The 20,245-nt window shown below is 40.0% G+C and overlaps 1 protein-coding gene across 1 annotated transcript; it reads left to right on the top strand.

Annotated features, from left to right (window-relative positions):
- Positions 1-838: 838 nt before the first annotated feature.
- On the top strand, positions 839-19,500 carry LOC115016720 (NLR family CARD domain-containing protein 3-like). The gene is given in 14 exon segments (XM_029444713.1): positions 839-942; positions 2,137-2,271; positions 2,864-2,968; positions 3,520-3,624; positions 3,997-4,101; positions 8,219-8,448; positions 8,579-8,783; positions 8,785-10,425; positions 11,769-11,942; positions 13,043-13,216; positions 13,738-13,911; positions 16,374-16,547; positions 17,061-17,101; positions 17,319-19,500. Coding segments are annotated over 13 exon segments (3,255 nt in total). The 5' UTR covers positions 839-942; positions 2,137-2,146; the 3' UTR covers positions 17,321-19,500.
- Positions 19,501-20,245: the final 745 nt, after the last annotated feature.

The raw sequence follows: 20,245 nt of genomic DNA, 5'->3' as shown, positions 1-20,245 counted from the left end.
ACTGCACAATCAGTACTTTTACTTTAAGTACTTTAACTACATTTACTGCACAATCAGTACTTTTACTTTAAGTACTTTAACTACATTTACTGCACAATCAGTACTTTTACTTTAAGTACTTTAACTACATTTACTGCACAATCAGTACTTTTACTTTAAGTACTTTAACTACATTTTACTGCACAATCAGTACTTTTACTTTAAGTACTTTAACTACATTTACTACACAATCAGTACTTTTACTTTAAGTACTTTAACTATATTTTACTGCACAATCAGTACTTTTACTTTAAGTACTTTAACTATATTTTACTGCACAATCAGTACTTTTACTTTAAGTACTTTAACTACATTTTACTGCACAATCAGTACTTTTACTTTAAGTACTTTAACTACATTTTACTGCACAATCAGTACTTTTACTTTAAGTACTTTAACTACATTTACTGCACAATCAGTACTTTTACTTTAAGTACTTTAACTACATTTACTACACAATCAGTACTTTTACTTTAAGTACTTTAACTATATTTTACTGCACAATCAGTACTTTTACTTTAAGTACTTTAACTATATTTTACTGCACAATCAGTACTTTTACTTTAAGTACTTTAACTACATTTTACTGCACAATCAGTACTTTTACTTTAAGTACTTTAACTACATTTTACTGCACAATCAGTACTTTTACTTTAAGTACTTTAACGCAGGAGGAGTTGCCAACAGGGAGGGACATTGAAAGTGAAAGTAAGAAGTATCTGGCCTGTACCACTACACTCGCTGTCTTTGGAGCCCCTTCCTAACCCTAACCCTTCTTTCACATAATCACGTGATCCTAAAAATAAGGTCCCGCCCCTGCGCACAGGTGGCGCCAGGCTCAGTGTTACAGGTGCACTGACAGACGCCATTTTCTCGTCGACAGAGCCGCAGCAGCAGAACAGGGTGAGTGTTAACAGCAGCTCTGCTGGGGTTTTACACATTCATTCTTTAGTGTGTCCTGCTGTGTGTCTCTAACAAGCAGAGTCCTGGAGTCCAATGTGATGAAATGTTTGTGAGCATCATCGCTACATGTCACACAGCAGCACAGTCCAGATGGAGAGCAGCCTCACAACCCGTCACCCTCCGGATCAATGCTTGTTCTTTCTCCAACCAGTCAACACTAAACTTCTTCTTCTTGCTTTTTACCTTATAAAAGTTCAAATTAACTTTGTGTCCGTTTCGGGGCGGAACTCCCGGAAGTAGTTTCAAAATAAAAGCCGTGCTCCTGTAAACAAGGTGTCCGGTGCTGACAGTGACTCCGGGTTGATAGCAGACATGCGCAGAGTGTGTTGACATCTGAGCAGGAAGAAGTTTCTGCCTTTTCCCTCCAGAGACTCAGTTTATACTGCAGTTTGTACCGGAACACAGATCACATTAAACTCAAGTGCTCCACTCTAAACCTTTGTGTTTTATTGTTTATTTACCAGCTCGTTAAAACATGTAACTGTAGATATAAACAACACAACGGAGCACAAACTACTTTATCATTTAGTAGAAATATATTTATTTCCATGATCTGTTATTTCTCCATTTACTTTGATCACGGATACAATTCAATCCAGAGAGTCGGAGAGTCTGTCTGTCAGCAAGGAACACTTTTTACATTTACAGTTTTATTTCTGGTCATTTTTATACAGTTATATATTCTCTACTTTACCTGAAGTATTTAGCCTAATAAATAATTTCCAGTGTTCAAAAGACACCACAATCATAATCTGGGTTATTAAATAATGGATCCACAATCAGAATATCAATAAGTACTTTTACTGAAGTACTGCACTTGAGTAAATCCCCTTTATACTTGTACTGCACTACATCTCAGAGGTAAACATGGTTCTGGTCTCAGTTCTTCCTGTCAGTTAAACATGTATCTCCAGATGATGTTTGTGATGAACTGAAGGATGAAGTTTCCTTTATGAGAAGATTCTCCTTCAGATAAATAAAGGGAAACGTGGATTCAGTTTAACAAAGTCCTTCTACTGGAACTAAAACTCAATTCTACTAATCTAACTACATTTCTTTTTAAACGTTTTTTATACTGTGTGTGTGTGTGTGTGTGTGTGTGTGTGTGTGTGTGTGTGTGTGTGTGTGTGTCAGACTGGAGAAGATGAATGATTTAACAGATGAGGAGGAGGAGGACGGCTCAGTGTCTCCAGTCCTCAGCTGTCTGTCTGTGAAGTCTATAGAAGAACCTCCACTCTTCAGTAATGAACCTGGACCCTCAGACACAAAGTAAGAATCTGTTTCTACTGTAAACTGACCTGAAGAGGATTCAGTTTTTATGTTCTCTGAAAATCTAATGTTTTATAATTACATGAGCCCAGTAGAGTACAGTAAATAAACACAGTAGAGTACAGTAAAGAAACACAGTAGAGTACAGTAAAGAAATGCAGTAGAGTACAGTAAAGAAACACAGTAGAGTACAGTAAAGAAACACAGTAGAGTACAGTAAAGAAACACAGTAGAGTACAGTAAAGAAACGCAGTAGAGTACAGTAAAGAAACACAGTAGAGTACAGTAAAGAAACACAGTAGAGTATAGTAAAGAAGTACAGTACAGTAAAGAAACACAGTAGAGTATAGTAAAGAAGTACAGTACAGTAAAGAAACACAGTAGAGTACAGTAAAGAAACGCAGTAGAGTACAGTAAAGAAACACAGTAGAGTACAGTAAATAAACACAGTAGAGTATAGTAAAGAAGTACAGTACAGTAAAGAAATGCAGTAGAGTACAGTAAATAAACACAGTAGAGTATAGTAAAGAAGTACAGTACAGTAAAGAAACACAGTAGAGTACAGTGAAATAAACATTTCTTGTTTCCACAGACGGAGAGCGGTGTCTCCAGTCCCCAGCTGTCTGTCTGTGAAGAGTGACTGGTCTATGGAAAAACCTATACAGTTCAGTAATGAACCTGGACCCTCAGACACAAAGTAAGAGTCTGTTTCTACTGTAAACTGACCTGAAGAGGATTCAGTTTTTATGTTCTCTGATAATCTAATGTTTTATAATTACATGAGCCCAGTAGAGTATCGTAAAGAAACTCAGTAGAGTACAGTAAAGAAACACAGTAGAGTACAGTAAAGAAACACAGTAGAGTATAGTAAAGAAGTACAGTACAGTAAAGAAACACAGTAGAGTATAGTAAAGAAACACAGTAGAGTATAGTAAAGAAACACAGTAGAGTACAGTAAAGAAACACAGTAGAGTATAGTAAAGAAACACAGTAGAGTACAGTAAAGAAACACAGTAGAGTATAGTAAAGAAACACAGTAGAGTACAGTAAAGAAACACAGTAGAGTACAGTAAAGAAACACAGTAGAGTACAGTAAAGAAACACAGTAGAGTATAGTAAAGAAGTACAGTACAGTAAAGAAACACAGTAGAGTACAGTAAATAAACACAGTAGAGTATAGTAAAGAAGTACAGTACAGTAAAGAAGCACAGTAGAGTACAGTGAAATAAACATTTCTTGTTTCCACAGACGGAGAGCAGTGTCTCCAGTCCCCAGCTGTCTGTCTCTGAAGAGTGACTGGTCTAGAGAAGAACCTCCACTCTTCAGTAAAGAACCTGGACCCTCAGACACAAAGTAAGAGTCTGTTTCTACTGTAAACTGACCTGAAGAGGATTCAGTTTTTATGTTCTCTGATAATCTAATGTTTTATAATTACATGAGCCCAGTAGAGTATCGTAAAGAAACTCAGTAGAGTACAGTAAAGAAACACAGTAGAGTATAGTAAAGAAACACAGTAGAGTACAGTAAAGAAACACAGTAGAGTACAGTAAAGAAACACAGTAGAGTACAGTAAAGAAACACAGTAGAGTATAGTAAAGAAGTACAGTACAGTAAAGAAACACAGTAGAGTACAGTAAATAAACACAGTAGAGTATAGTAAAGAAGTACAGTACAGTAAAGAAGCACAGTAGAGTACAGTGAAATAAACATTTCTTGTTTCCACAGACGGAGAGCAGTGTCTCCAGTCCTCAGCTGTCTGTCTCTGAAGAGTGACTGGTCTATGAACAGACCTCCAGACTTCAGTAATGAACCTGGACCCTCAGACACAAAGTAAGAGTCTGTTTCTACTGTAAACTGACCTGAAGAGGATTCAGTTTTTATGTTCTCTGATAATCTAATGTTTTATAATTACATGAGCCCAGTAGAGTATCGTAAAGAAACTCAGTAGAGTACAGTAAAGAAATACAGTAGAGTACAGTAAAGAAACACAGTAGAGTACAGTAAAGAAATGCAGTAGAGTACAGTAAAGAAACACAGTAGAGTACAGTAAAGAAACACAGTAGAGTATAGTAAAGAAACACAGTAGAGTATAGTAAAGAAGCACAGTAGAGTACAGTAAAACACAGTAGAGTATAGTAAAGAAGTACAGTAGAGTACAGTAAAGAAATACAGTAGAGTACAGTAAATAAACACAGTAGAGTACAGTAAAGAAACAGAGTAGAGTGCAGTAGAGTACAGTAAAGAAACACAGTAGAGTACAGTAAAGAAACACAGTAGAGTATAGTAAAGAAGTACAGTACAGTAAAGAAACACAGAGTATAGTAAAGAAGTACAGTAAAGAAACACAGTAGAGTATAGTAAAGAAACACAGTAGAGTACAGTAAAGAAATCCAGTAGAGTACAGTAAAGAAACACAGTAGAGTATAGTAAAGAAGTACAGTACAGTAAAGAAGCACAGTAGAGTACAGTAAAGAAACACAGTAGAGTATAGTAAAGAAGTACAGTACAGTAAAGAAACACAGTAGAGTATAGTAAAGAAACACAGTAGAGTACAGTAAAGAAACACAGTAGAGTACAGTAAAGAAATACAGTAGAGTACAGTAAATAAACACAGTAGAGTACAGTAAAGAAACAGAGTAGAGTGCAGTAGAGTACAGTAAAGAAACAGAGTAGAGTACAGTAAAGAAACACAGAGTACAGTAAAGAAACACAGTAGAGTACAGTAAAGAAACACAGTAGAGTACAGTAAAGAAACGCAGTAGAGTACAGTAAAGAAACACAGTAGAGTATAGTAAAGAAACACAGTAGAGTATAGTAAAGAAACACAGTAGAGTACAGTAAAGAAACACAGTAGAGTATAGTAAAGAAACACAGTAGAGTATAGTAAAGAAACACAGTAGAGTACAGTAAAGAAACCAGTAGAGTACAGTAAAGAAACACAGTAGAGTACAGTAAAGAACACAGTAGAGTACAGTAAAGAAACACAGTAGAGTACAGTAAAGAAACACAGTAGAGTACAGTAAAGAACAAGTAGAGTACAGTAAAGAAACACAGTAGAGTACAGTAAAGAAACACAGTAGAGTACAGTAAGAAACACAGTAGAGTACAGTAAAGAAACAGTAGAGTACAGTAAAGAAACACAGAGTAGCAGTAAAGTAACAGAGTAAGGCAGAGTAGAGTACAGTAAAGAAACAGAGTAGAGTACAGTAAAGAAACAGAGTAGAGTACAGTAAAGAAACACAGTAGAGTACAGTAAAGAAACACAGTAGAGTACAGTAAAGAAACACAGTAGAGTACAGTAAAGAAACAGCAGTAGAGTACAGTAAAGAAACACAGTAGAGTACAGTAAAGAAACAGAGTAGAGTACAGTAAAGAAACACAGTAGAGTACAGTAAAGAAACAGAGTAGAGTACAGTAAAGAAACACAGTAGAGTACAGTAAAGAAACAGAGTAGAGTACAGTAAAGAAACACAGTAGAGTACAGTAAAGAAACACAGTAGAGTACAGTAAAGAAACAGAGTAGAGTACAGTAAAGAAACACAGTAGGATACAGTAAAGAAACACAGTAGAGTACAGTAAAGAAACACAGTAGAGTACAGTAAAGAAACACAGTAGGATACAGTAAGGAAACACAGTAGAGTACAGTAAAGAAACACAGTAGAGTATAGTAAAGAAACACAGTAGAGTATAGTAAAGAAACACAGTAGAGTACAGTAAAGAAACACAGTAGAGTACAGTAAAGAAACACAGTAGAGTATAGTAAAGAAACACAGTAGATAACTGGGACTAAACTGCCACTTTGGAACAATTGTCATGTTGGAGACATATTATTATTATTACCACTCTTGTAATGTGTTATAAAGCAGGGGTTCCCAAACTTTTCAGCCCTGCACCCCCCAAAATAACGGTGCCAGAGACTGGCGGCCCCCACTATCCCCGGAGGTGACTGAAACATAATAAAACGTGCGCACAGGATGCATGCACTAATAGGCGTATCCAAACACGGGCATAACGACAACTATACTACAAGACAAAAGCAGAATACGCCAGTCAAAGGAATGTAACTTATGAGTGAACATTGTTGCCGTCATGTGCAAACTTCATTTTGACACAATACTTTAATTTCCATGTTAGCAGATGTTAATCTCACCTAATGAGATGGGTGGGCACTATGTGTGGAGCACAGCACGTCCACTCTGGCTTTAATTTTGGAGACGGCCACTTGGAGATCATCCTCCACGTTTAGACGCGATCTGTATTTATTTTTAATATATGTCAGTGCCGAGAAAGTCTTTTTGCACGGGTAAGTAGAGCCAAACGGCGTCAGTACGTCCATTGCGGCCTTGGATAGCTGTGGATATTTTCTCTCGACTGAAATCCAGAACTCAGCAAGCGTCTTTGAATTAAAAGCTGTCTTTAAAGTGCGGTCACTTGACAGTTCAACCAGTGCGTCCTCCATGTCGGATGACTTGCGGTCGTTACAGTGAATGGTGATCTTATCCAGTCATATTGTCTGGAGCTGTTTCCTCGGGGAAACACTTGTTAAAGTGTTCCAGGAGGGCTTCAAGGTGGGTAGTGATAGACTTCTTCACAGAGTTAACACTCAGATCATTTTCCTCCATGAATTCCTCCAGCTCAGGAAACATATCAATCCTGCCCATTTCAACTCGTGCAGTCCAGCGATCCACTTTCCTCTTGAATGAATTTATCATTCAGCGACATGATGCTTGTGTTTTCACCTTGCAATGACATGTTAAGTCCGTTCAATGTGTCAAATATGCAAGACAAATATGCTAGCCTTGTTAACCAGTCAGGGTCAGTCAGGTGGTCCACGAGCTGGGACCCATGCTCCATCAGAAATAAGCGCACCTCGTCCCGCAGTTCATACAGACGGCTGAGAACCCTTCCCCGGGTAAGCCACCTGACTTCTATGTGGAACAGCAGGCCCTGATGCTCCGATCCCAGTTCGTTGCAGAGAGTGGCGAACAGACTGGTGTTGAGTGGACGTGATTTTATGTAGTTGACCATTTTTATCGCAGTCTCAAGAACACTTTTAAGCTCTGGGTCGAGCGCTTTACTCGCAAGAGCTTCTCTGTGGATAATACAGTGCGTAAAGTTTACGTGGGGCGCCACTTGTAAGACTCTTGCTTTTAGTCCTTTCTTTCCCCCCAGCATTGCTGCAGCACTGTATGTGCACACACAGATGCACTCATCCCAAGACACTCCCTCTTCTTTTAGTTTGTTGTCAACCTCCAGCGGGGGCAAAACAGCATGTCCTCGTTAAGTTTCCCCTCAAAACTGACGAAAACAAGCAGCTGGGCAGAGTTTGATACATCTGTGGATTCATGTAACTGCAAAGCATATTTCCCTTTCTTCACTCTGTCAATCAGCTGACACTTTATGTCCTGGGCCATGTCCGTGATGCGGCGGGATATGGTCCCGTCAGACAGCGGCACTGCTTCTAGCTCCCGCGCCTGTTTATCCCCATGCATTGCCCGACTCATAGCGATAGCAGCAGGTTTTATTCGGGTTTCCCCTGATTGTGTGTGGCTTTTTTGCACAGCTGTGCAATTAAATATGCTACCTCATATGATGCCTTTTGAGCCAGAAGTCGACGGCCTTTCTGACGGCGGTTCTCCGCTGGCCTCTCTGCCTTGTCTTTGGTTGGTATTAACCAACGTTTCATTTTGAAAAATAATGTCCTCGGCTTAAAGCCTGGTGTATTGATTTGGGCTGTTCTGAAGAAATCTACTGGTGCACACTGACATGTGTGTGTGTGTGTGTGTGTGACGTCATGTGATGTTTACTGTGGCGCTGTAAAGTGACCTGTCACCTGCAAGTGATACTGTCGTTAATCTGTCGTAATCACCTCAGGGGTCACATCGAGAGGATTCTGAAAATGATGTTTTCTGAACCCCTGTTATAAAGAACGTGTTCATCTCCACAGAAAGAAGAGCAAAACTCCTGTTTCTGTGGAGGAGCAGCGGTCCAGCTGTGCTTTGTGTCAGGACGTCCTGAAGGATCCAGTCTCTACCAGCTGTGGACACTGGTTCTGCAGACAGTGCATCGCCTCATACTGGGACCAGTCTGCTTCATCAGGAGACTCCCCCTGTCCCCAGTGTGGAAACAGATCCAGAACAAGACTGCAGACAGCCAGTCAGACCAGCTGTGCACACAGTAAGACTGTACATCTGTCTGCTGCTGTCTTCATGTCTGAAAACAGGATTCTTCCTGCTTCATTTGTTTGTACAGCACATTATGATCTGTTATATATATTTATTAATCTCACATGTGTCTTCTCTTTCAGCAGATAGAGGTCTGCAGGAGGTTTTAGATGAACATAGGATCAGTCTGAAGAGGAGATGTGAACGTGTGACTGAAGGAAGTGATGAAACAGTGAGTAAAACCCTCCTCAACAGGATCTACACTGAGCTCTACATCACAGAGGGACTGAGTGAAGAGGTTAATACTCAACATGAGGTGAAGCAGCTTGAGACAGCTTCCAAGAAAAAGATCCCTCCGTGACACTCCAATCAAGTGCCACGACATCTTTAAAGCCTCACCTGACCAACAGGTACACATCAGAGTCGCTCTGACGGTCGGCGTCGCTGGCGTTGGAAAAACCTTCTCAGTGCAGAAGTTCACTCTGGACTGGGCAGAGGGTTTGGAAAACCAAGATGTCAGTCTGGTGATTCCGCTTTCCTTCAGGGAGCTGAACTTGATCAAAGCTGAGCAGTACAGTCTTCTCAGGCTGCTCCATGTTTTCCATCCAACCTTACAGAAGGTCACAGCAGAGACGCTCGCTGTCTGTAACGTTTTGTTCATCTTTGACGGCCTGGATGAAAGCAGACTTCCACTGGATTTCCACAACAATGAGGTTGTGTCTGATGTCACACAGCAGTCATCAGTCAACGTGCTGTTGACAAACCTCATCAGCGGGAATCTGCTTCCCTCGGCTCTCGTCTGGATAACTTCCCGACCTGCAGCAGCCAATCAGATCCCTCCTGCACGTGTGGACAGGGTAACAGAAGTACGAGGCTTCACTGACGTCCAGAAGGAGGAGTACTTCAGGAAGAGATTCAGTGATGAAGAATGGTCCGGCAGAATCATCTCTCACATCAAGACATCCAGGAGCCTCCACATCATGTGTCTGATCCCCGTCTTCTGCTGGATCACTGCTACAGTTCTGGACCACATGTTGACTACAGACCAGAGAGGAGAGCTGCCCCAGACCCTCACTGACATGTACTCACACTTCCTGCTGGTTCAGACCAAGAGGAAGAAGCAGAAGTATGATGAGGGACATGAGACGAGTCCACAGGAGCTGACGAAGGCTGACGGGAAACTTCTTCTGAAGCTGGGGAGGCTGGCGTTTGAACATCTGGAGAAAGGAAACATCATGTTCTACCAAGAAGACCTGGAGCAGTGTGGTCTTGATGCCACGGAGGCCTTGGTGTACTCAGGAGTTTGTACAGAGATCTTCAAAAGAGAGAGTGTGATCTTCCAGAAAACAGTCTACTGCTTTGTTCATCTGAGCATTCAGGAGTTTCTGGCTGCAGTCTACCTGTTCCACTGTTACAGCAACAGGAACACAAAGGTACTGAAGAACTTCCTGGGGAGTGACTGGAAGAATGACTCATCCCTGGATGTCTTCTTGTCTGAAGCCATGCAGAAATCCCTCAGAAGTAAGAATGGCCACCTGGACCTGTTTGTCCGCTTTCTCCACGGCCTCTCTCTGGAGTCCAACCAGAGACTCTTAGGAGGCCTGCTGGGTCAGACACACAACAGTCCAGAAATGATCCAGAGAGCCATCAACACCCTGAAGGAGATGAGGAGTGACGGTACCTCTGCTGACAGTATCATCAACAACCTGAAGGAGATGATGAGGGACTATATCTCTGCTGACAGAAGCATCAACATCTTCCACTGTCTGACAGAGATGAAGGACCACTCAGTACATCAGGAGATCCAAGAGTTCCTGCAGTCAGAGAACAGATCACAGAAGAAACTCTCTGAGATCCAGTGCTCAGCTCTGGCTCACATCCTGCAGATGTCAGAGGAGGTTCTGGATGAGTTGGACCTGGAGAAGTACAAGACGTCACGGGAGGGACGACGGAGACTGATTCCAGCTGTGAGGAACTGCAGAAAGGCTGTGTAAGTCCAGATGTGATTAACTTTATAAATCAGAGTAGATTAGAAGTTTAGTTCTTCAAATATACACGAGAAAATTCATTTTATTGAATAAATATATCCACTTTTTACTTCATTATTTAGTTTCAGATGTTCTTGAGCTGTTTCAAACGCTGTGAGAGCAAAACAAGTGTTTTCAGCTTCTATCTGTGAAGTTCATGAACACATTTCTATTTATTTGTAATAATTGTTACACTTGACAGTTTCTTCCTCTCATTACATTCCTTTGGGGGATGGAGGCGACATGCAGACCTTGTCAAACTAAAGACTTTAGAGGTGCTCGAGGTTTCATCACATTTTACAGTTCTGAGTGAATGCAGAGAAGTTGTTGTTACATTCTAGCAGTTTCTTCATCATTACATCAGACACACAGGTAATACCTGATTGTTTTATGCTGAAGAGTTTAAATAAGATTTCTATAATGTCCCACTAATAACAGGTCTGATCATGTTTTAGTGACGAGACACTGAGAACATCTTTCTGATGGTATTATATTAAAGATGTTGCCTTATTGGTTTGTTAATAGTGTTTGTGTGCTGAACACATGTTTCAGATGCACATCAACATATTGAAATATATGAACATTTATTTCTGTACATCTCTGATACTTTCAATGATTTGTTTCCTTTCTGTTGCGTTTGTCAACAGTCAGTGACAGCAGAAGGTAGCTAGCAGAGACAGACCTAGGATCAGATCACACTGACACACTGTGGACATTATGGAAGCCTCAATGTAACTGCAGCACTACTCTCTCCCTTCATCTGCAACATTAAACACATATTACAAGTCTGCAGGTGATAAGTGATGAGAGTTATTGTTTCATGTCAAACACAGTGAGATCAGATGAACCACTGATGTCACAGCGGCTTGTCCTGCCTCGTGTTCTGAAGATGCCAGAGCAGAGACAGGGGAGTTCAGACGCAGTTACAACACACAAAGAATTCCTTACGCCGTTTATAATCCAACAACACTAAAGAACATCTAAATATAACTGGGAAACTGCAGATGTGTGTAAGAATCACTTTAGATTACCTGCTCATGAATCCATCGTGCTCTTTGCTGCCGTCCTCGCCCCGGATTCCATTTGTAACTTCTCCCCCTTTCATGTAGGCCTCAATCTTTCTAATAGAGGTTCAGTATCCTGTGGGCATCTCCCGAGTATCCTGGGGGGGGGTACAATGCAAATATTAAACTTGTATTACAATATTAAATTTGCTAACAGCAAATCTTTTGTCATCAAATGTATGAAATAAATGAATGTTTCCTCTTTCATAATAACACATTTTGTAATATATGTGTCCTGACAGACTTTCTGGATGTGACATCTCAGAGACTGATTGTGAAGTCGTGGCCTCAGCTCTGAAGTCCAACCCCTCCCACCTGAGAGAGCTGCAGCTGGATATAATATCACGGCAGGATTCAGGAGTGAAGCTGCTGTGTGCTGGACTGCAGAGTCCAAACTGTAGACTGGAGACGCTGAGGTCAGTTCACTGACTGTAGCTCGTGTAGTAAATATAATTGGCACAATTTGCAGACAGGTGAAGACGTTGTAATTATTATTATTGTCTTCTTTATTTTTCTAATGTCTGAATATTGTGGAGAATGACGTAAAGTAGAGAAAGTAAATGTTTGACGGGACAGTTGTTGAGCTTCCACAGACTCACATTGTGCTCCATGAGTCAGTGAAGAAGATGTCAGTACTGAGGTGTGTGAGAGATATGAAGGAGGTTGTTAAACATCTGATGACACAGAGAAACAGGCTGCAGAGACTTTGAGCTTTGATTACCAACACATTTGTATCATTGCTGACAGTGACCTCTAAACTTCTTCAGCTCTGAACAGATTATTAAACCTTAATAATAATAATAATAATAATAATAATAATAATAATAATAATAATAATAATAAGCTTTATTTGTAGAGCACCTTTCATACAAGAACTACAGCCCAAAGTGCTTCACAGCAGAAACATCAAACTTAGTAGAAGATGAGACAGAGCATTTACAGCACAATAATCACAGTGTTGATGTAAATGAGTGTGAAGTCAATTAAAATAATATAAATAACAGAATTAAAATAATATAAATAACAGAATTAAAATAGTATAAATAACACTGGAGATCATGCCTAGTATCTGTATCTGTGCCGTACTTAACGACCTCCTGAAACCACGTTCATCACCATTCTTGTAGATGTTTGAAAGGATCAGAGCCACATGTTGAAAGCATGAGATCCACAATGGGCCCCTGTGGCCCTTCAGCTGGTTTACTCCCTTTGCTACACATTCTTCAGAGTCTTCCCGTTTCATAAACAAACCCCACTTTGTTAAGTTTTATGAAATCTATCGGTTAAAGACAGTTTTTCTCCAACAATATTCTTTAATCTTTCACTTTTCCACTAATTGTGTAAAGAACATGAAACACATTTATCAGAGAAGCTTCCTCTTGTTCCCGTGGTAACACCGTCTGTCTGATCTCAGGCTTTTCAAAAATACACACCTTTACACATTCAGTGTTACACCTTGAACTAACTCAAGCAGCAACATTGTTTTCTGAAGTTACATCATGTTTTCTTTATTCAGATTGAAGGTCGGCAGTCTGTCAGAGATCAGCTGGGCTTCTCTGGTCTCAGCTCTGAAGTCCAACCCCCCCCTCCTGAGAGAGCTGGACCTAAGTTACACCGAGCTGCAGGATTCAACAGTGAAGCTGCTGTGTGACCTTCTGGAGAGTCCAGACTGCAGACTGGAGGCTCTCAGGTCAGTTCACTGACTCTCTGGTTACTACTGTAGATCCAACATGTTTAATGAATTATTGAACATAATTTATGTTCATAAATAATTTACATCATAAAGTCGTAACTTTCCTTTTGTTCATATTTTGACTTTTCTTGCACTAAATTGAGTGTGCAGTCACAGAAGACGAGTGTTTGTTAAAGCAGCTGTAGCAAATGTCCACTGTTAGTTATTAAAGTACATTTATGTTCACGTGTGGTAAACGCTCACATCTGTATACAGAAGGTCATCTGAACTAATATTAGTGTACACTGATGAAGTTTACTTTCTCAAGCACAAAGAATTCTTTGTTTCCATTCATTTCAATGTGTTTCCACAGATAATAAAGTAGAAGCTGATGTTATGATGAGCACAATAACAGAATGACAGCGTCACTCCAATTCATGGATTAGGACGTAGTAATGTTGAGCCACACATTTAAACCTGAACACATCTGATTGGATTATAAATGGATTTGTATCCTACATCATGTTTTCTTTATTCAGATTGATGGGCTGCAGTCTGTCAGAGATCAGCTGGGCTTCTCTGGTCTCAGCTCTGAAGTCCAACCCCTCCCATCTGAGAGAGCTGGACCTGAGGGACACCAAGCTGCAGGATTCATCAGTGAAGCTGCTGCGTGACCTTCTGGAGAGTCCAGACTGCAGACTGGAGACTCTCAGGTCAGTTCAGCATCTGTTACTTCTGTTCTGAGGTTAATATGTGAAAGTTGTGTTGACACTAAGCTGCAGACATAAAGCTGATATGATACTGATCCACACGGAGTGTCCTGATGCTAAAGTCTGTTTTCTTCTTCAGTGGTTTAGTTCATTGACTGGAGGATCAATGTTGAGCTATAGATTTAAATCTAACAAGAACAATCCTACACTGCAGAGTTCAGTCTGAAGCTCTTAAACTGCTGAATGTCATGTTATATCCTCCATGTTTTTAACTCATGATAATAAATAATACATAAATACAATGAATAAATATCTCTTTCAACTCTCAAACACTAACAGATATATTCACTGTTTGTATCTCACAGTTTGATCATGTTTGGAGTTTCCACTTTCTAAACTTCTTCAGCTCTGAACAGATTATTAAACCTTGTAAACACTGTATTCTTTATTCAGATTGGGGGTCTGCAGTCTGTCAGAGATCAGCTGGGCTTCTCTGGTCTCAGCTCTGAAGTCCAACCCCCCCCTCCTGAGAGAGCTGGACCTGTGGAACATCAGAGCTGCAGGATTCATCAGTGAAGCTGCTGTGTGACCTTCTGGAGAGTCCAGACTGCAGACTGGAGGCTCTCAGGTCAGTTCACTGACTCTCTGGTACTACTGTAGATCCAACATGTTTAATGAATTATTGAACATAATTTATGTTCATAAATAATTTACATCATAAAGTCGTAACTTTCCTTTTGTTCATATTTTGACTTTTCTTGCACTAAATTGAGTGTGCAGTCACAGAAGACGAGTGTTTGTTAAAGCAGCTGTAGCAAATGTCCACTGTTAGTTATTAAAGTACATTTATGTTCACGTGTGGTAAACGCTCACATCTGTATACAGAAGGTCATCTGAACTAATATTAGTGTACACTGATGAAGTTTACTTTCTCAAGCACAAAGAATTCTTTGTTTCCATTCATTTCAATGTGTTTCCACAGATAATAAAGTAGAAGCTGATGTTATGATGAGCACAATAACAGAATGACAGCGTCACTCCAATTCATGGATTAGGACGTAGTAATGTTGAGCCACACATTTAAACCTGAACACATCTGATTGGATTATAAATGGATTTGTATCCACATCATGTTTTCTTTATTCAGATTGAGGAGCTGCAGTCTGTCAGAGATCAGCTGGGCTTCTCTGGTCTCAGCTCTGAAGTCCAACCCCTCCCATCTGAGAGAGCTGGACCTGAGGAACACCAACCTGCAGGATTCATCAGTGAAGCTGCTGCGTGACCTTCTGGAGAGTCCAGACTGCAGACTGGAGACTCTCAGGGTCAGTTCAGCATCTGTTACTTCTGTTCTGAGGTTAATATGTGAAAGTTGTGTTGACACTAAGCTGCAGACATAAAGCTGATATTATACTGATCCACACGGAGTGTCCTGATGCTAAAGTCTGTTTTCTTCTTCAGTGGTTTAGTTCATTGACTGGAGGATCAATGTTGAGCTATAGATTTAAATCTAACAAGAACAATCCTACACTGCAGAGTTCAGTCTGAAGCTGTTAAACTGCTGAATGTCATGTTATATCCTCCATGTTTTTAACTCATGATAATAAATAATACATAAATACAATGAATAAATATCTCTTTCAACTCTCAAACACTAACAGATATATTCACTGTTTGTATCTCACAGTTTGATCATGTTTGGAGTTTCCACTTTCTAAACTTCTTCAGCTCTGAACAGATTATTAAACCTTGTAAACACTGTATTCTTTATTCAGATTGGGGGTCGGCAGGCTGTCAGAGATCAGCTGGGCTTCTCTGTTCTCAGCTCTGAAGTCCAACCCCCCCCTCCTGAGAGAGCTGGACCTGTGGAACATCAAGCTGCAGGATTCATCAGTGAAGCTGCTGTGTGACCTTCTGGAGAGTCCAGACTGCAGACTGGAGGCTCTCAGGTCAGTTCACTGACTCTCTGGTACTACTGTAGATCCAACATGTTTAATGAATTATTGAACATAATTTATGTTCATAAATAATTTACATCATAAAGTCGTAACTTTCCTTTTGTTCATATTTTGACTTTTCTTGCACTAAATTGAGTGTGCAGTCACAGAAGACGAGTGTTTGTTAAAGCAGCTGTAGCAAATGTCCACTGTTAGTTATTAAAGTACATTTATGTTCACGTGTGGTAAACGCTCACATCTGTATACAGAAGGTCATCTGAACTAATATTAGTGTACACTGATGAAGTTTACTTTCTCAAGCACAAAGAATTCTTTGTTTCCATTCATTTCAATGTGTTTCCACAGATAATAAAGTAGAAGCTGATGTTATGATGAGCACAATAACAGAATGACAGCGTCACTCCAATTCATGGATTAGGACGTAGTAATGTTGAGCCACACATTTAAACCTGAACACATCTGATTGGATTATAAATGGATTTGTATCTACATCATGTTTTCTTTATTCAGATTGAGGGGCTGCAGTCTGTCAGAGATCAGCTGGGCTTCTCTGGTCTCAGCTCTGAAGTCCAACCCCCCCCTCCTGAGAGTGCTGGACCTGTGGGACACCAACCTGCAGGATTCAACAGTGAAGCTGCTGCGTGACCTTCTGGAGAGTCCAGACTGCAGACTGGAGACTCTCGGGTCAGTCAGGGTCCGACTCAGTCTCTGCTGGTTCAGCAGTATTGTACTAACAGGGGGGTTAATGTGTTACTCACGTTGGGGAATCCCCCAGTTCTACCTTCCACTTGTAGCCTAGCTTAGCAGAACTAATCAGTGATTTCACTCATTGCCTGCAGGTTCTCCTGTTCTTTCATCTCGTGTTTCTTTTCTTTCATTCTTCCACTAACAATAAAACACAAGCTGACAATGCAAAGCCAAGCAACATGTTACAAGTTGTAACTTTGGAACTTGTGATTTCACAGAAGAGTGAGACAGGTAGTGTGTTTGGTTTTTGGATCCAGACTAAAGACGAGTTACTTCCTGTAATGCAGGCTCAGAGCTGTCTGCAGTCAGTTGTAGTGTTTGCACAGAAGATATGATGCCATGTAAAGCGTTCCATCAGTCGGCTCGTGTCAGGACTCTGAAGCGGGCTGACTCTAACAACAAACTGTTATTTAAACCTGAGACGTAACTTTTGGGATTGTGTTCCTACAGGATCGATGACGAGTTGATCACAGCTGAGAAACACACAACATGTGAGTATTGCAGCATATCCTCCATTCATCCAGATATTACATGAACATCTGATCTTAAAATGAGATGCCCTCATCGTACACAAACTACTTTCAATTGTGTTTCTGTTTGATATATAAAATATATATTCTATTTCTAAAATATTCCAGAATGTTGTCTGCTAATGTTTCTCAGCTTCATTCAAGTTTTCATTGAGTTCTTTCTCTTGTTGTCCTTCAGAGGACTCCATCAAACTGGATGTGTGAACAAACCTGCCCGAGGAAGACAGCAAGGTGAAAGAGGAGCAGCTGCACAGTGTGAAGTATATTTATGGAGCTTCACCACAGAATCAAATGTAGTTATTGGTAATTGTTTGCCTGGGACCGACCTGCAGGCTCAGCTTGTATTAGCTCAGATCAACTGGTCCTCCTGCTGGAGAGACGAGTGGAAGATGGAGCAGTTCATATCTAGAGATTTGATAATATTGCTAAATGCCTTGTGGTGTAATGAACTTGTAAGCTTGAACAAAGTGCATCAACCTGTTCACCTTTCATAAGTTCTCTTGCTGGAGTTCTGATATACACTTGTACTTGTTTAAACTTCATCAGACTTCTTGTTTTTGATACTCATCGTCTCATCTTAAACATTATTCTTCATTTCTACATTAAACTGCGTATTAGTGGAAGTACTTTGTGATTTGAAGAGAACATTTAGTTCTCAGAGGAGACGACTCCTGATGATGTCATCAAGAGAAAAGGAATAGAAGGGATTTTATTTGTATCTTTTATCATTTAGTTTGTAAGTTTTATGCATTATGAGAACATTGTGTTAAGATGTTCCTTTGTTATGGTTTGTAACTTCATAATGTGCTTTCCTTGTGTTTTTATATGCACACATTGTAGATGTGTTTGTCTCAGGAGTTTCCCACGCGTCCCAGCCGGGCACAGCGAGTGTTATCAGGAGGTGTTTCAAGTCTCTCTCTCTCAGTGGGGGGCAGAGGACCAGGGCTCAGTCGCAGGTTATTGGGCTCGTATACTTTATGGCACCCAACCATCTGGGGGTACAGGGCCTGTTGCTCTGTACCAGGGGTCTCCAACTCTTCTTCATCTGAGAGCGACTTGCATCACATCGCTTACATTTACTCACAGAGCACTCATCAGGTGAATTAAAGTACTTTGTGTACACGTGTGAAATTAAAATACCCAAAGCTCATCAACAATCTTAACTTCACATCAAGGTCCAAGAAAACGACACTTTGTTCACATATTATTCTTATTATGGCCACACAGTAAATACATCACCTTCATCAATACAAGCATCTTATGGCACATGTACAATAAGTGCGTTCCCTCTTTAGTAAGTTAGTGAGATGACTGCACTGCATGGACTCCACCACAGAGGTGTATGCTGGAGTGTGCACACTTAGGTTCCCTCTAACAGACTCATTTAAATGTTCATCACTCTTGTTCTGGTCGGGTGAATAAACAGCTGTTTTAAGTGTTGCTTGTAGCTGGTTCACCTTTTCAGTCCGTCGCGTGCAGCAGGAAGCAAAGTTACCACGTTGCTTCTTTAGCCAGCGGACACACTGGTCCCGCAGATAAGGCACACACACTTGTCCTTCACGTTCTGCTTCTTGACCTGGTCACCTTCGTTCATCCTACATCTGAATAAACTCGCTATAGTACCAAACTCCTCACGTTAGCTCAGCTACAGTGTTGCCAACTCCTCAGTAAGGAGAGTATCTATTGGCTGTCCTAGAAGTCACTAAATGACGTCATCGCCTCATTTGCATAATTGACCATGTGCATGTAGTTGTAACGGACGCTGCAGGAGGAATAACGTTGAGACAGAAAGTGTGTAAAAAACACCCTGAATGTGTTTAGAACTACAAATGAACTTTCTTCTGTTGATTCTTGTTTTGTATTTGTTCCATTGAAACAGGCCATCGCTTCTCAAAATAAAACCTCACTACATTTGTCACGAGTCGCTTTTGACAATAACAATCGCCAAAAGATTTATAAAGTCGCCAGATTGTCAACACTGTACATATCCAACACATCTCTGAAGTCTTAGATACAATTATATTATAATATATTATATTATAATAGAAGTTTCACTCGATGTTTGTGAAGTTAAAGAATATATTAGACTTAAACTATAACTTTTAAAGACTAAAACTAATAACTTTCTAACTTCATGGTGAACTCTTTAAAGAAGAAGAACGTAAGTGTTTCTCATTATAATGACATATTACTGAAGTTGATTTATTCCAGCTCTATTTCATATTTCTTATTGTTATGCATTTATTTGTATTCTTCTTCTTGTTTCTCTGTTTATGTTGAGTACATGTCTCATCATGTGTGTATTTGAAGGTTTTTCTATTAGAATTGAAGGATTAAAAACATCATTCATGTTCTCCTCATTTATTTCTACTCTTTTACAGAAGATCTGTTCATGTCTGTGCTTTTAAATGTTTAAAGTTATACATGGGATAAGCACTTTATTACCAAAGAGGAGTTCCTCCTTTAACCTGCAGGAGGCGCTGTTGCACTTCACTTTAAACATGTGTGATGAGTTTACAGCTGTCAGGAAATGTGGGACTTTTGGCCATCATGTTGTCATTGCCTATATTTAGAAACAATATATATAATTAGTTTGGTGATATAGTGTTGTATTCATTCCACACTGCTATTTCACACTTCTGGTTAAATGCTAAACTACATTTATTTTTCTTAGTACTTGTAATAAAGTGTAATCTTATCTAAACGTAAAAATGAATTCTACACATGTTCTTGAGAACGAGTAGACTCCACATCTTTTGTCTCTTATACCTTTCTGCTCTTGCTTTTAATACTTTTTATTCCCTATTCTTTCTTGACATTCAACCTTCAAGATTGTAGTTCTAAAGTACGCAAAGGAGCTTCATGTGTACCTTCATATGTGCCTTTATGTAATATTCAGAATGTGCTTCTGTGAAATGCTTTCTCCTGTTTGGAACAGATGTCACACCAGATCCTCTCGCTGCTTCAGAGACCTCACAGTCTCTTCTGAACTTGGCAAAACTGCATTTTTCTGGTTTGTCTTATTGAAGCTGTTGTTCTGCTCTGAAATGATTTCACTTATTAGAAGCTGATATTCTTGTAACATTCTTGCTGTTCTGAGTTTGT

The sequence above is a fragment of the Cottoperca gobio genome, chromosome 12 (assembly GCF_900634415.1).
Source record: "Cottoperca gobio chromosome 12, fCotGob3.1, whole genome shotgun sequence".
NCBI lineage: Eukaryota > Metazoa > Chordata > Actinopteri > Perciformes > Bovichtidae > Cottoperca > Cottoperca gobio.
The sequence above is the reverse complement of the archived record's forward strand: the minus strand, read 5'-3'. Positions and strand labels throughout refer to the sequence as shown.